Consider the following 15,697-nt stretch of genomic DNA (forward strand, 5'->3'; position numbering starts at 1 on the left):
ATTTCTCCGCTTCTTGTATATCAAAAGGGGTCGGTTTTAAAATTAAAAGTTGCCGTTTTAAAATAAAACAACACTGAATTTTAGCTCTGCTGGAAGCAAAAGTTGACTGCAGTACAGTATGAGTATCAAAGACCCGAGGAAATTAAGTCTCGTGTGTGTTGGGAATTTTACAGCATAGCCCATAAACATCTCAGCGGTCCATATCTGGTTCCCTTTCCTCCTTTCCCGAGCTCTTTTTGAAACTTTTAAACATTTATGCTGATGGGAGCATTTTTTCCCCCATAGCAAATGCCTGATAAGAAGATTTGAGTAGCAACTGAACAGACACACATTGTTTTTATAATAAAGACAAACAGAATTTGCAAGAACTTTGGGCCCTTCAAAATAAGCCTTAATCCTTCTGATTCTGTCTCTGTGGTTTTCTTTTGGTTCGTCTGAAGGTTAACCTCAGCCAGTCTGTGTATACTGCATGACACATGGCCATCATCCACACATTTTGTCTTAGTGGGATCCGAGCGTTGAAATATAATTGCCTGCCGCTCACTTTTTGGCTCAGTTTTGGAGTCCACAGTTTGTTAAACAACTGGAGCATTTAAACCTATTTTTATCGATTCATAGTCCGGCAGTAGAGTAAACAGTAATTAGTAAGGGAGGATATAGTTTTGAAAAAAGCTGATAACTTTAACAATGATACCAAATAGGGAGTGTATAGTTTGTGCGGTTCAGTATGCTATTACATGTTTACAATACTGTAATAACACATTAATAGGTAATGTGTAAGGCTCTGCTATAGTGTGGTTTTCATTTCCTCAGCCATGCATTTATGAAGTGTTGACACAGCTGTAAGTGTAAGTCAAATACTGGTTTCGTTGGAGAAATGCTTACAGTATGTGTAGATTGTGAAACCGTCCTACAAGTCAGCAATTCTGTTGTATTTGTTCTGTCAGAACCATGAGAAACACACTAAGAGGCAACTGTATATCTCTCATTCTTGATGATCTGTTTCCTGGATGTATTAAATTTCTCCTCTTTGGTTCTCAGACCCCATGTGCTCTGTACACATCGCAGCCAAAGCCTCATTCAGACTCCTATGGTCCAGTCGCACGCAAAGATCCAAGGAGGCACCGACAGACGCAAGGACTGACCAGCTGGGTCATAGTGCCTGATATGTAGACAGCATTACTGACATGACTAATGCCAAGTCCAGACAGATATCTATTAGTAATATAAAGATAGACAGAGAGAAAGAGTTTTTGTAGCTATTAAAGAAAAATACCAAATGCTGCCATTCCTGAGGGATTCTTACACTAGACATTCCTCACATGTTGGTCATATAATTAAAACCTTTTCAAAGATGCTCTAGTTTTACACTAGTTATCCATTTTTATCTGATCTACCCCAGTGCTAAATCATAATTAAGTTTTTGTTTATGTAATATATGTGTGTGTACTGTGTATATTCATTATGTATATATAAAGACACACATACATTATATATTTTGAAAATATTTACATGTATTTACATGTGTATATTTATATTCACATAATTTATATTACATATAAATCTATTTAATATATAAACATAACACATTTTTCTTAAATATATACATGCATGTGTGTGTATTTATATATACATAATCAATATACACAGTGCACACACATATATTATGTACACAAAAACGTTTATTTTGGATGCGATCAATCGCGATTAATCGTTGCCCAGCACTACTTCAAAATATTTATTCCTGTGATGCAAGTTGAATTTTCATCAGCTATTACTTCAGTCTTCATGATCCATATATCCATATATATATCAATGGTGCTATTGCTTATTTTTAATTTTACCTTGAGTGAATAAATAGCAAAAATACCTAAATAAATTATACTTTATTAATGTAAATAGTTGTTGTATGAATGTTTTCCGTAAATGCAAATACACTGTTCATTTTATTACTATAATTCATTAGAGTAGCATAATCTGGATACTGTAATGTAAAATGTTAGTGTTACCATAAATAGACTGAGATTGGTGGCATTAAATTGGCTGCGCTAGGACCGCGCGGCTCCGGGAGAGGAATGTGCGCACTGAGGCTGGAGCTGAATGTGAGTGTGACAGGATGGCAGAGGAAAAGCGCCAGAGTCCTGGAATTAAGATCGGGACCGTTATTCAAAGTCAGATTGCGACTGACACCACACGGACCCCGGAGCGCACCGGAGCCGCAGCGCGTCAGGTTTGCTGATGCGCAACTGGAACTTTTTAACAAGTCAAATTGCATTTTTCTGTGAAATACTCCAGGATAAAGTATGGAAAACAGCTGCTTTGAGGAATCGTAATTGCGGTGCGCTCAAAAGCACAAGAGTAACAACTTCACTTTCCTTTAGAAAGGCGACAAAGTGACATTTCTGCGCGTCGCTCGTTTGCGCTCGTCACATGCGTAAAGTTTTTTAAAGTGCTCCTTCGCTTTTATTTGGGACATGGAGGAAAGAAAATGCATGATGGAAATATGACATGATGGATATATTTTACTGCATCAGTGACAGGAGTCCTGTCATGTTTTAACAGAAGAGAGAGTGTTGCAGTCTGACGTGGTGATCTAGCCATTCATACTTGGAAAGGAATAACTGTGTTTCTCAGCATTGATGCTTCAAGTTAGTATCAGCCAGAAAAGCTTGTGCCCTGATGTCATGGGCTGACCTGGGACCGCACAGTTGATAGTGTGGGGGACAATGTCGGGACCCTGCGTCCGCATCCCGTTTTGGGTTCGTGTGTTTCTCCTGCTGCTGCTTCACAGAGTCTCTGCAGGCTGTCCGGAGCTCCTCTCCAGCGGCTGCAGCTGCGCAGAGGACCGCGGCAAAGCTCACACTGCGCCCGGGGCGCGGAGGAAAGTGAGCTGCGTTGGGAAGGAGCTGACTGAGACGCCCGAAGTCAGTCTGCTTCCCAACAGGACCGTCTCTTTGTGAGTATTTCATTCATTTGCTCTCTTTAGAAACACTTTGTCAATGTCACAGCCTACGTATTACACGAAAACAACAAATTGGCAACTCAACTACAATGTTATTACCAAGTCAATATAATTACATTAAGCTCATGTTTGTGTTACATTCGTGACCCAAATCTTCACGCATGGTTTGTGCAGTAAATTATACCTGAGTTTGTAGTGGGATCTGGGATGTGTGTTGATACTTATAACCAAAATTCTCCAGAACACTAGTTTCAAGTAATTGGTTTCAAACAAATCTTTGAAGATGCAGGTCTTTAGCAAATGAGACAGTGATATGGCCTTGGTTACCATCTACCATAAAACCAACAATTGTGACAGCACCGGTGGGCATGAAGATGTAAACTGGCATTACAAGACTGACAAAGAAAAAGTTCTGACTCTTTATGGTGACTACAAGATCTTAATAGACAGCAGCTTTGAGCAGCTGTCAAAATGTAACTCTATATGGGGAGCCCAGGGGCAACTGTAACAGTTTCTACATTTCTCTTCACAACTCATTGATTAATACAAATATATGTCCATCTTTTGATATAAGCAACATTTACAGTAAAATGAATATTCTTAAAATAAGAAAGACTTTTATTCAGACATTTAGATTAGTATTCATTGGTTGGGGACAGGTGTAGCCCTTATTGAAATCGAATATAATCTGAAAACAAATGATTAAGCAACTGTACTGTCAAATAAGAGCACATCTCCGTGCAACAGAGTTGCTGTAATGCATTCATATTGCACTGATTCTTTTAAATTTTAATATTTGTTTAAAGCGCAACTGATTATTTGATGAAATAATTACATTTTTCAGTTCATTCATATGGTGTGTATTTCATAACTAGTTTTACAGTTGGCCAACCTCACAGCCATAATACAATATTTTATGGTAACTACTGTACCAAGAACAGAGCATCTGTCTTCATGCGCTGTTACAAATTTTGACCAATATCAACAGATAAAGTAAAGACATAGGCTGAATTCAAAGGCATTGGAACTTTAGACATAGAAGGAAAAAAATGTCTTTGAATATCTCACAAAGAGGAACGATCACACACTACTTAGACGCATTGTTTGCATACTGTACTACAAGCTCATTGCTCCTTTACATGTATTTTCTGTCAGCAAACGATGAGAGATGAGGTGAGAAATATGATCAGACTGAAGCACTGAAGAGGAGCTTGTTGCAGAACCGAACGCTGACGTATTGTCAAATCCCTGTCATTTTACACATGCCTTTCATCCAAAAGCAAAGGAGATGTGCTTCTTGTACGCATCCCTCCCACCCCGTACACACACACACACACACACACACCCTCAAGCCTTCAGCTGACTTGCCCGTGCTAAAGAAGAATAAAAAGAAGCACCCCCATATCTGTGCACTTTAATGGCCGTCCGTCTCCTTCCTTTCCCAGTGCTGTAATATCCCAGTCTGTTCATAATGGACCATATTCGTATTGTCTGTGCAGGAAGGAAGCTAAACCCACTCCAAAGTGTGGCTGTATCTAGTTATGACCTATTGTGTTATTACCTGTTAGTCTTGATGACTATTATAGTACTTGAGAGCAGTTCTGTAGGTGTTTGGGTGTCCGTACGAAATACTTGTCGGACAAAGTATGCACTTAATCCCAGTGTGAGACAAGGGAGATCAGTCTAGAGCTACGTGTATTTGTTTTGGTGAGGGGAGCACTATTTTTCGTCTGTTTCTTGACATGGACGCCCGTGCAGCAGTCCAACGTCCTTGGTAGTATCCGGCTGAAAATTGGTGCGGAAAAGCACGAATTAAACACTCGCCGTCTCAGAACTCCTGCCTTCCCGTGATGCCCTTCTGCTCCCCTTCCCAGCGGGAGCAGAATTCGCCTGCACATGGCTGTCGTAAAAACATAAACATTAAAAGCACTCGAAACGCCGCGAACAAGCCCAGGAGAAGGAGTATGCAGCCAGAGGATTGGTTCCCTCGGAGGAGGAGGCCCAGGGTAGCCAGGACTCCATTTAAAGAGGCTAGTGGTTCTGCTTAATAACCGCTCACATCTGCTCAACACATTGCCTCTGCGAAACTAGAGGAAATGGACTGAAAAAAAGATAGGAAGGGGGCAAAAGTAGGCTGGGTGGCAGACGACGGAGGCGGTTGGAGACAAGCTCACATGAGCCTTTGCACCTCTTTACATCGTTTATTTGTTTTCCGAACATGTGGAAAGCACACCGTGTAGCACTTTTATGAGGCTTTGTGTGTTAGAAGTAGAGTATTCATAGTCTCCTGCCCCCCGAAGGGAAAATGAGCAACGGTTAATGAAAATGCTGCGCTCAGCACTAGTTTAGTTGGGTGTTTTTCAGGGTAGTCAATCTGACTGTTTCTGAGGATTGTCTTTTACCTTTCTAGATGCAGAATGTTGCGTTAATGCTATTGTTTTCGCGGACATTCCTTGGGATTGTCCAGACAGCATCCCAGGTGCACTCTGGGATACATCATCTGTCTCTTTCCCACTCATCTCTCCCGCTGCTCTCTAACTCACCAGGACAAAATGTGGAATGCTGGTATAAAATAGTTCTATTCGAGGTGATCGGTGCCAAAGCCACTATGAGGAAATTCAGTTCACGCAGTGACCATCTTGGCAACTTTATCTGCTTGAATGGGAACAGCCCCTAAACTGCTTGTTAAGATTTAATATTTCAAGTCAGAGATCAAATCTGACAGTAATGGTGTCATAAATTGAGCAAATCACACAAAAAATGATTGAAATTTCTAAACTGATTGATTTATTTCTACGCTGTCATGAAACAATTTGCCTGAGGACCCGGAGGCAGTTCTATTGGCTGATCTGTTAATGGGTATTTCATTCAGTGCCTAATAATAGGTTGCATTTACACTGAAGTTCTTCATGCCCAATTCTGATTTGTTGACTATATCAGATTGTTGGAGGACCATCTTACATCGTCTTTTAAATGTAACCCATATTTTGTATCTGCAGTTACTCTTTACACTTGGTGAAACAACTCAAGGTAGACGTAAGGTAATTCACCATCGTCACTTTTTCAGTGACTCCCATCGACAGAGGAGTATCTGAACAGTCCACTTACATGGCAGAAGCAAATGCTTGTATCCAATTCATATCTGAATATTCATATCATGCTAATAAGAAGACGGATTTTGTATTTGTAGGATGATGTATTATTTTGTAGGCCAAAACCTGGAAACAAGTTTGCTTTTTAGCACACTTTTAATTGTCTTGAAAAAGGCAGTTGCTAACAAGTGGCTAAATTGGACTACAGAGGTTGTCAGAGACATTGGTCACGCTTTATATTAGGTGGCCTTAACTACTATGTACTTACATCAAAAAATAAGCACAATGTACTTATTGTGTTCATATTGTATTGCAAAATACATTTGATGCTATTGAGGTGGGATACGGGTAAGGTTAGGGACAGGTTTGGTGCTCTGGGTAGGTTTAAGGGTGGGTTTAGGTGTAAGGGATGGGTCGACAGTGTAATTATAAATGTAATTACAGAAATTAATTACAGATGTAATTACATATAGGTATTTTTAAAAATATAAGTACAATGTAAAAACATGTATGTACACAATAAGTGCATTGTACCAAATTATTAATTTAAATGTAAGTACATAGTGGTTAAGGCCACCTAATATAAAGTGGGACCGAGACATTAAATATCATCAACCCGAAAAGGTAAACCCATCTACTCACTAGCCGTGTTGGGGAAAGTTACTTTTAAAAGTAATGCATTACAATATTGCATAACTCCATAAAAAAGTAACTAATTGCATTACTTAGTTACTTTTTATGGAAAGCAATGCATTATGTTACTTTTGCATTACTTTTGTCACCTGGGCTGGGCTTCCTTATTTTTAATAACAGAAAACCCAAAAGTTATAATTTTTGGCAACTGTAAAGGCCCTTTCTCAGCAAGAGTGAAATTAATAAGCCTCACGCTAAAGGAAGTTTCTCTGCACCTCACTCCCAATTTCTCTCAACATGAGGACAGGAGAGGTGTCAGTGAATACACTGCAAAAATGCTTTACTTAGATTTTTTGTCTTGTTTCCAGCCAAAATAATCTGCCAATGGGGTAAGAAAAATACTCTCGTTTTCTGTTTGAAATAAGATCATTTTTCTTACCCCATTGGCAGATTGTTCTAAGCAAATACTCACTTAATTTTGACTTTTTTCTAAAAACAAGACAATAATCTTTACTTGTCTAGAAAATCCTTCTTGATATAAGAATTTTTAGATATTTTGGTTGGGAACGAGACAAAAAATCTAAGTAAGAAAAGCATGTTTTGCAGTATAAATAGGAAAACAAAGTAACTCAGATATTTCAGATATTACTATAGTCAGATATTATCATTGTGTTTATAATCATACAAACTATTCTAACTCAAATTCTCAACTTGCTTGCGACACCAGCATATTAAGCATTATGATTTATCTCATTCATTTTCCTATAGTTGTTTGCGTCTTTCACCTTATACAGTCTCTGTCAGTACTGTGCCAGACAAAGAAAGGGAATTATAGTGCATTATAGTGCAATCAGTGTTTTGGTAGTTTTTGAAGTCACACAACAGAATATTCAGTACTGTATGTCTCATACATTTTTGTTTCAGAGTAATGACACTGAGAAACCCATTGTTACAATCATTCTAACCATAAATAAGTGATCGTGTGTTCTGTGATCTGACCAACTCTAGCTAAACAGACAGGCCCTAAGAGGTCAGAATGTGATTTCTGGGGTCAGTCATTTTGGTAAAGGTTATCTCTTGGACCAGCTGCAGGCCTGCAACACAACATCTGGCATTCCTCAGCTGATTAGGTTAGATAAGCAGATGGCATCCCTTAATCTGATTGGTGGAGATGGAAAATGTGGGGAGTGACCTCAGTAATTACCCAAAATCTTATTCTCCTTCCTTATTGTTCATCTGTTGAACGTAGCCTGAATGAGTCAGTGAATAGTGGCTGTGCAGATTACACACTTAAGTCCAAATCCTGCTTTAGCAATATACACGATCGTTTAAATGCTTGGGATCAGTAATAATTTCAGTGTGTTTTAAAGAAGTGTTTTATGCTCATCCAGGCTGCATTTATTTGATCAAAAATACATTAAAAACAGTAATATTGTGAAATACTATTACAAGTGTTTTATTTAAGTATATTTTAAAAGCTGAATTTTCGTCAGCCATTACTTCAGTCTTCAGTGTCATTTTTATTCAGCAAGGATATGTTAATAATGGATAATAATGACTTTAATTGTTTCAAAAGATTTCTATTTTGAATAAATGCTGCTCTTTTCAACTTTTTATTCATCAAAGAATCCTGAAAAATGTATCACAGATTCCAAAAAAAAAAAAAAATATTGAGCAGCACAACTGCTTCCAAAATCAATCATAAATCAGCATATTAGAATGATTTCTGAAGGACACCGAAGAGTGGCTGATGAAAATTCAGCTTTGCCACCACAATATTAATATTTTTTACTGTATTTTGGCTCAAATGAGTATAAGACACTTATACTTTGATGAGTATAAAAAACAACAACAAAACATTACAAATCTTACTGATACTTTTGAATGTTTAGTATATTTCTTTTTGTTTCTTTGTAATTTTTTTGGTCTTTTTGCCATTTTATTGACAGTCCGTATTAGAGAGAGCACAACAAATGCTAATAAGAAGACGCAAGTGGTATCAGGACAAAATATGAGCTGGATTGAAACTTAGTGCCCCACAGCTCAATGTGTCGGAGCACGTGTGCTAACCGCTAGGCCACGGCTCCGACCGATTCTTCTGTTTCTTTACTCCCCACGCTTCGCCTCTGGCCTTCTTTCAAATATATTCAAAACTGTAAATCACCCGAAGTGCTCTGTTAGGAGCAGGAGAGATGCGGTTTGTTCGGCAAGAGCATTTCATTGGCTGCTTCTAGTTGTTTGTCAAGCAGCTCGGCAGAGGATTTGTGGCTACACCTCCGTATTAGAGTTTAACTGCTTTGACCTCTGCGGGTAACTGATCGCTCTTTGTGCGTGTGCGCGTTTGTGTTGTTTGATGCCGTTCCACACGTCAGCCTTCTCCAGGTTTCCATTACATCCCAAATTACTCATAAATCCTCTCTGCATTAGCGCATACGTTGGCATATACAAGTCATTTGGTGCTACTTTGTGGTATAAAGCCCAATATATTTACCATAAACGGCCATTTTTCCACTTTCTCCCCCTCTCTGCGCAAACGCACCCTCTCTTTCCTCTCGCTCTCTTTCTCCACCCCTCTATCATGAGTTCATCCATACACAGTGAGTCTGAACCTAAATATTTAGCTGTCCTGGTAGGAAACTGCCATGCCTAAACTCTTTCCAGATGTGGGGGAGAGCAGTGCGCTGTTTAGAGCTAATTATGTGCGGCTGCACAGTGACTGAGTTGATAGAGGGGGAGGGAGATCGAGAGAGAGAGAAAGAAGGGAGAGAGAGGAGGTAAAGAAGTGGAAAGTGTGAAAAAGAGGTAGAGATCAAGGAAAGGACAGAAGACGAGAGAATGAGATGGAGTCGAGGGGGTGAAGGAGAGTAATTTTAGTTGAATGTTTGTTTATCTGTTGAGCAGGAATGAGATGGGAAAGAGTGAGAGAGTGTAATGAGAGTCGAGACAATCTGGGTATTGCTTCGTGAGAGTGCATAAGTATTTATCAGAGTGTATAAATGTGTATGTGTGTGTTTATATATACATTACCAAAACGTTGGGAATAATTAAGATTGTTTTTAATGTTCTTGAAAGATGCCCACCAAGGTTGCTTTTATTTGATCAAAAATACAGTAAAAACAGTAATATTGTGAAATATTATTACAATTGTAAATGTTTTCTATTGTATGTATTTTAAAATGCTATTTATTGCTGTGATGGCAAAGCTGAATTTGACTACAGTCTTCAGTTTCACATGATGCTTCAGAAATCATTCTGAAAGGTTTATGAATTATTATTGGTGCTCAGTAATTAATAATGGTTCTTATCAGTAATCTTTGTTGCATCATATTTTTTTCTAAAAAACCATCATTAATGTATATTAGTAACATTAGTATATACTGTAAATAACAAACTTTTGTAACATTATAAATGTCTTTACTGATAAATTTAATGCATGCTTGCTTAAAGCAAGTTGTTTGAACATAAATGTGTGTTGGGAGTGTGTGTACACATCCATCCTATAATGATAAAAATCCACTCAGTGTTTTTTCACATGAAGAGTTCAGATGCAAAAGTCTCTAAGTGCCATCTGAAATTTTCATCTAGAATTAGCATTTTTATCAGGCTCCTATGTTTAGGTTCAGGAAATGTATTCTAATGGCAATGTATAAGTCCTTTTCTATGCAATTAAAGTGAAATAACTGAACAGAAATATAAGAGCCTGATAAAAATGCTCATTTTAGAAGAAAAATTCAGATGGCACTTAGAGGCTTTTGCATCTGAACTCTTCACATATTTCCTATTCCTCTGACGTCACACAGGCAGTACAGGCTTATGGATAAAATTAACTGGTCACTCTATAATTTGGAGACCAATTCTCACTATTAACTATTAACTACGACTTTGGCCTTAATAAACATCTAATTTGCTGCTTATTAATAGCTAGTAAGGCAGTTGTTAAGTTTAGGTATGTGGATTTAGGAATGTAAAATATGGTCATGCAGAATAAGGCATTAACATGTACTTTATAAGTATTAATGCACAATTAATGTGCTAGTAATACGCATGCCAGCAGGCAACTAGTTAATAGTGAGAATTGGTCCCTAAACTAAAGTGTTACCAAATAATCAATAGTCTCAGCCTCAGACGTCACTCCCACAGACTGTCTACGCCATGTATGCATAATGCACACTAACCTGAAAATACTTTCGCTTTTTATCAGCTGCACGTCCTCTCACATTTATAATGGAAGATCAAGTAAAGTACCTTACTGAAAAGATAACATGCTGTATGCAGGTAAATATGAAAGTGGCATAGCAGCCATTTAGTCTTGTATTCAGATCACCCAAATTGCTGGTGGACACTAAAAAGTGGAGAGACTTACTCCAATGGGACGTGTAACTTAATATTTACCATATAAATAATCTGTGCTTATTTGTTTTAGAAGGGTTAAAATTATGACATCTCAGACTAATTTCTTACGTGTTTAATTTAAATTGTTGTGCCATTATCTGACTTTTTTGATAAAATAGCCAACAGAGCCATTTAGGCTTATAACCAACTTATAAAACCACTATTAGCCTTTTTCACACTTCCGCGTTTCTGGCTTCCGGATTGACGCTTGCAGGGTAAAAGTTTTTCCGGTTAACACAGCAGCCGTACTGAACAAGAATGAATTTGAGAATCAAAGTTTTTTTTTTTCCCAAATTAGATCTCTTAGATACTCTACAAAGCGCAAACATTTCACAGTTAACTGTTTGGTCAGCTCGGGTCATCACAAATACAAGTTTGTTTATTTCTAAATGGTGGCAGTTCAGTTAGCTTTGCCATTCTGTCCGTTTGGTGCTGGCTGTGATTTTTATTTTTTTTGCTATTATTATTATTATTAAAGTAATGTTGAATTTTCTACTTGCTCTCATTTGCATTAATGTGATGAGTAAATGTACGCTGTATAATGTGCCCTGGGAAATACATATTAAACAAGAGATGACTCGGATTCATGGCTTTGTTCCTATTCTATCGGGATTACATTGTTGTGTTGAGTTTAATATGCTTCAACCGGACTGAGAATTGTTTAATGTATTCTTGGAAAAATCTAGACATAAATGTTGTAATTTTGAAGTAATTTATCATGATGTGGTGATTCGAGGGGAAATGATAATACGCTCAAATGTACCGGAGATCAAAGACTATTTAAAAAAGGGACTTTGCCGGAGACGGAGAATCGAAACCATCAGCACTATTTTAAGCGTATTATCTCACGAGTCAGCGGTCTGAGTGGCCATATAAGTTACAAACAAGTAAAATTATATTTCTTTATAGATTATATAACAACAACTTGGAAAGAAAAGGTAAGAAGCATTATTTGAGAAAAGGGCACACTGATATAATAGGCGCAGACCTGTAACAGAACTAACTTTACCCTGCGCTGACGTAATTTCCGATTCTTGTTAAAAAGGCTAATCGACTTTTCTAATGCTAAATGTGGTATTGGGGGAGGGGCATCATCATTCTAGGGTGATTGGACAAATTTGAGTACACGCCCCTGCGAAGAAGATGAGTCATGAATATTTTTGATCTGTTTTCCCTGATGAAAAGGTCTGTAAATTTTAAACATTTACTACTAAAAGTTTTTTTTTTTTTTTTTTGTAGTAGTACACTAGCATGTAATTTTTTATTTTTTTTTCTAGTAGTCAAGTCAAGTCACCTTTATTTATATAGCGCTTTTAACAATACAGATTGTGTCAAAGCACTTAACAGTATCAAATTGAAGGATAGAGTGTCAGTAATGTATAATGATAAGATTAAACACTCAATTTTCAGTTAAAGGCATTTCATTATTGAATTCAAAGATGTCATTGTCTAGCTCAGTTTAGTTTAAATAGTATCTGTGCAATCAAATCGGCGATAATCGCTAGAAATTAAGTGTCCCCAACTGAGCAAGCCAGAGGCGACAGCGGCAAGGAACCAAAACTCCCTCTGTGACAGAATGGAGAAAAAAAAAACCTTGGGAGAAACCAGGCTCAGTCGGGGGGCCAGTTCTCCTCTGACCAGACGAAACCCACAGTTCAAAAGTTTATATTTCTATTTTAATTTTGTTGCAAGTTCTAACAATAGTAGTATTATGTAGTTAGGTATTTTATTATATTTTTAGTTATTTTGTTATATTTTTTAGTTTTATTGTATTTTAATTTAGGTTTTCGCTGGGGATATGTCTTTGGGGGTCATCTGGTTGTCCTGGTCTCCGCTGACGATCAGAGCTGTAGACATCATCTCTTGGTGCTGATCCACCATCTGATCAGATACGGACTGAGAAACAGAATAGGAAAGAAACAGACAAATATTAGCGTAGATGCCATTCTTCTTACGATGTAACAAGTACATTGTGTGTTATGGGGAGTGTTCCCGGTTCCGGTTGATCTAATTAATGCAGCCTAACAACCCTTTAACGGATTTGAATTATAGAAGTGTATTAGTGTGTTATGTGTACGCCAGGATAAAGAGATGGGTCTTTAATCTAGATTTGAACTGACAGAGTGTGTCTGCCTCCCGAACAGTGATAGGTAGATTGTTCCAGAGTTTGGGTGCTAAATAGGAAAAGGATCTGCCGCCCGCAGTCGATTTTGATATTCTAGGTATTATAGAGTTTTGAGAACGCAGCGGACGTGGAGGACTATAATGCGATAAGAGCTCGCTCAAGTACTGAGGAGCTAAACCATTCAGGGCTTTATAAGTAATTAACAAGGTTTTAAAATTTATCCGATGTTTGATAGGGAGCCAATGCAGTGTTGACAGAACCGGGCTAATATGGTCATATTTCCTGGTTCTAGTAAGGACTCTAGCTGCTGCATTTTGGACCAACTGTAGTTTGTTGATCAAGCGTGCAGAACAACCAACCAATAAAGCATTACAATAGTCTAACCTTGAGGTCATAAACGCATGAACTAACATTTCTGCATTTGACGTTAGAGCATAGGTCGCAATTTAGATATGTTTTTGAGATGAATCAGTTTTACAGATGCTAGAAACATGGCTTTCAAATGAAAGATTGCTATTGAACAGCACACCTAGGTTCCTGACTGATGAAGAAGAATTTACAGAGCAGCCATCAAGTGTTAGATAATGTTCTAGGTTATTATATGTGGGGTTTTTAGGTCCGATAATTAACACCTCTGTTTTTTCAGAATTTAGCAGTAAAAAATTACTCGTCATCCAGTTTTTTTATATCGACTATGCATTCCGTTAGTTTCTCAATTTGGTGTGTTTCACCGGCCGAAGAAATATAGAGCTGAGTATCATCAGCATAACAGTGAAAGCTAACACCATGTCTCCTGATAATATCTCCCAAGGGTAACATGTAAAGCGTGAAAAGTAACGGCCCTAGTACTGAGCCTTGAGGTACTCCATACTGCATACTCTTCATTCACTGCTACGAACTGATGGCGGTCAGATAAGTATGATTTGAACCATGCTAAGGCTCTTCCACTAATGGCAACAAAGTTTTGTAGTCTATTCAAAAGAATGTTGTGGTCGATAGTGTCGAACGCAGCGCTAAGATCCAGTAGAACTAATAAAGAGATACAACCACGATCAGATGATAGAAGCAGGTCATTTGTAAATCTAATGAGAGCAGTCTCAGTGCTATGATACGATCTAAATCCTGACTGGAATTCCTCACAGATATCATTTTTCTCTAAGAAGGAATATAATTGTGAGGATACTACCTTTTCTAGTATCTTTGACAGAAAAGGGAGATTTGAGATTGGTCTGTAATTAACTAGGTCTTTAGGGTCAAGTTATGCTTTTTTATGAGAGGCTTAATAACAGCCAATTTGAAGGTTTTGGGGACATATCCTAATGACAATGATGAATTAATAATAGCCAAAAGAGGATCTATGACTTCTGGAAGCAGCTCTTTTAGTAGTTTAGATGGAATCGGGTCTAACATACATGTTGTTGGTTTAGATGATTTAACAAGTTTATACAATTCTTCCTCTCCTACAGTAGAGAATGAATGGAATTGCTCCTCAGGGGATCTATAGTGCGCTATCTGATGCGATACTGTAGCTGATGGCTGCAAGGATACAATTTTATCTCTGATAGTATCGATCTTGGAAGTGAAGTAGTTCATAAAGTCATTACTGCTATGCTCTTGGGAAATGCCAACACCTGTTGATGCTTTATTTTTCGTTAATTTAGTCACTGTATTGAATAAATACAGAGGGTTATGTTTGTTTTCTTCTAGAAGAGACGAAAAGTAATCAGATCTAGCAGTTTTTAATGCTTTTCTGTAGGATAGGGTACTTTCCCGCCAAGCTAAACGAAATACCTCTAATTTAGTTTTCCTCCAGCTGCGCTCCATTTTCCGGGCTGCTCTCTTTAGGGTGCGAGTGTGCTCATTATACCACGGTGTTGGACTCTTATCCTTAATCTTCCTTAAACGTAAAGGAGCAACCGCATCTAAAGTGCTAGAAAAGAGAGAGTCCATAGTTCCTATTACATCATCGAGTTGTTCTGAGCTATTGGATATGCTGAGGAACTGAGATAAGTCAGGAAGATTATTTATAAAGCAGTCTTTTGTGGTAGAGGTAATGGTTCTACCATATTTGTAACAAGAAGTTGGCTTTACAGCTTTAGCTATATGGAATATACAGGAGACTAGATAATGATCTGAGATATCATCGCTCTGCTGCAAAATTTCAACGCCACTGACATTAATTCCATGTGACAGTATTAAATCTAGAGTATGATTTCGACAATGAGTAGGTCCTGACACATGTTGTTTAACACCAATAGAGTTTAGAATGTCTATAAATGCTGATCCCAACGAATCTCTTTCATTATCAACATGGATATTAAAATCACCAACGATTAGGACTTTATCTGCAGTCAGCACTAACTCCGATAGAAGATCAGAAAATTCTTTAATAAAGTCTGTATGGTGCCCTGGTGGCCTGTATACAGTAGCCAGTACAAACATCACAGGGGGTTTATCATTAATACTTGTTTCTTTGGATAACGTTATATGAAG

General features: G+C 37.8%; 1 protein-coding gene across 1 annotated transcript in view; it reads left to right on the top strand.

Annotated features, from left to right (window-relative positions):
• The first annotated feature begins 2,101 nt into the window (after positions 1-2,101).
• adgra2 (adhesion G protein-coupled receptor A2) overlaps positions 2,102-15,697 on the top strand; it is a 79,109-nt gene continuing 65,513 nt past the window's right edge. The window contains exon 1 of the mRNA XM_058785444.1: positions 2,102-2,956. Coding sequence (XP_058641427.1) covers positions 2,727-2,956 — 230 coding nt within the window. The 5' untranslated portion in view covers positions 2,102-2,726. The remainder of the gene's footprint in view (positions 2,957-15,697) is intronic.

The sequence above is a fragment of the Onychostoma macrolepis genome, chromosome 08, assembly GCF_012432095.1.
Source record: "Onychostoma macrolepis isolate SWU-2019 chromosome 08, ASM1243209v1, whole genome shotgun sequence".
NCBI classification, from domain to species: Eukaryota; Metazoa; Chordata; class Actinopteri; order Cypriniformes; family Cyprinidae; genus Onychostoma; species Onychostoma macrolepis.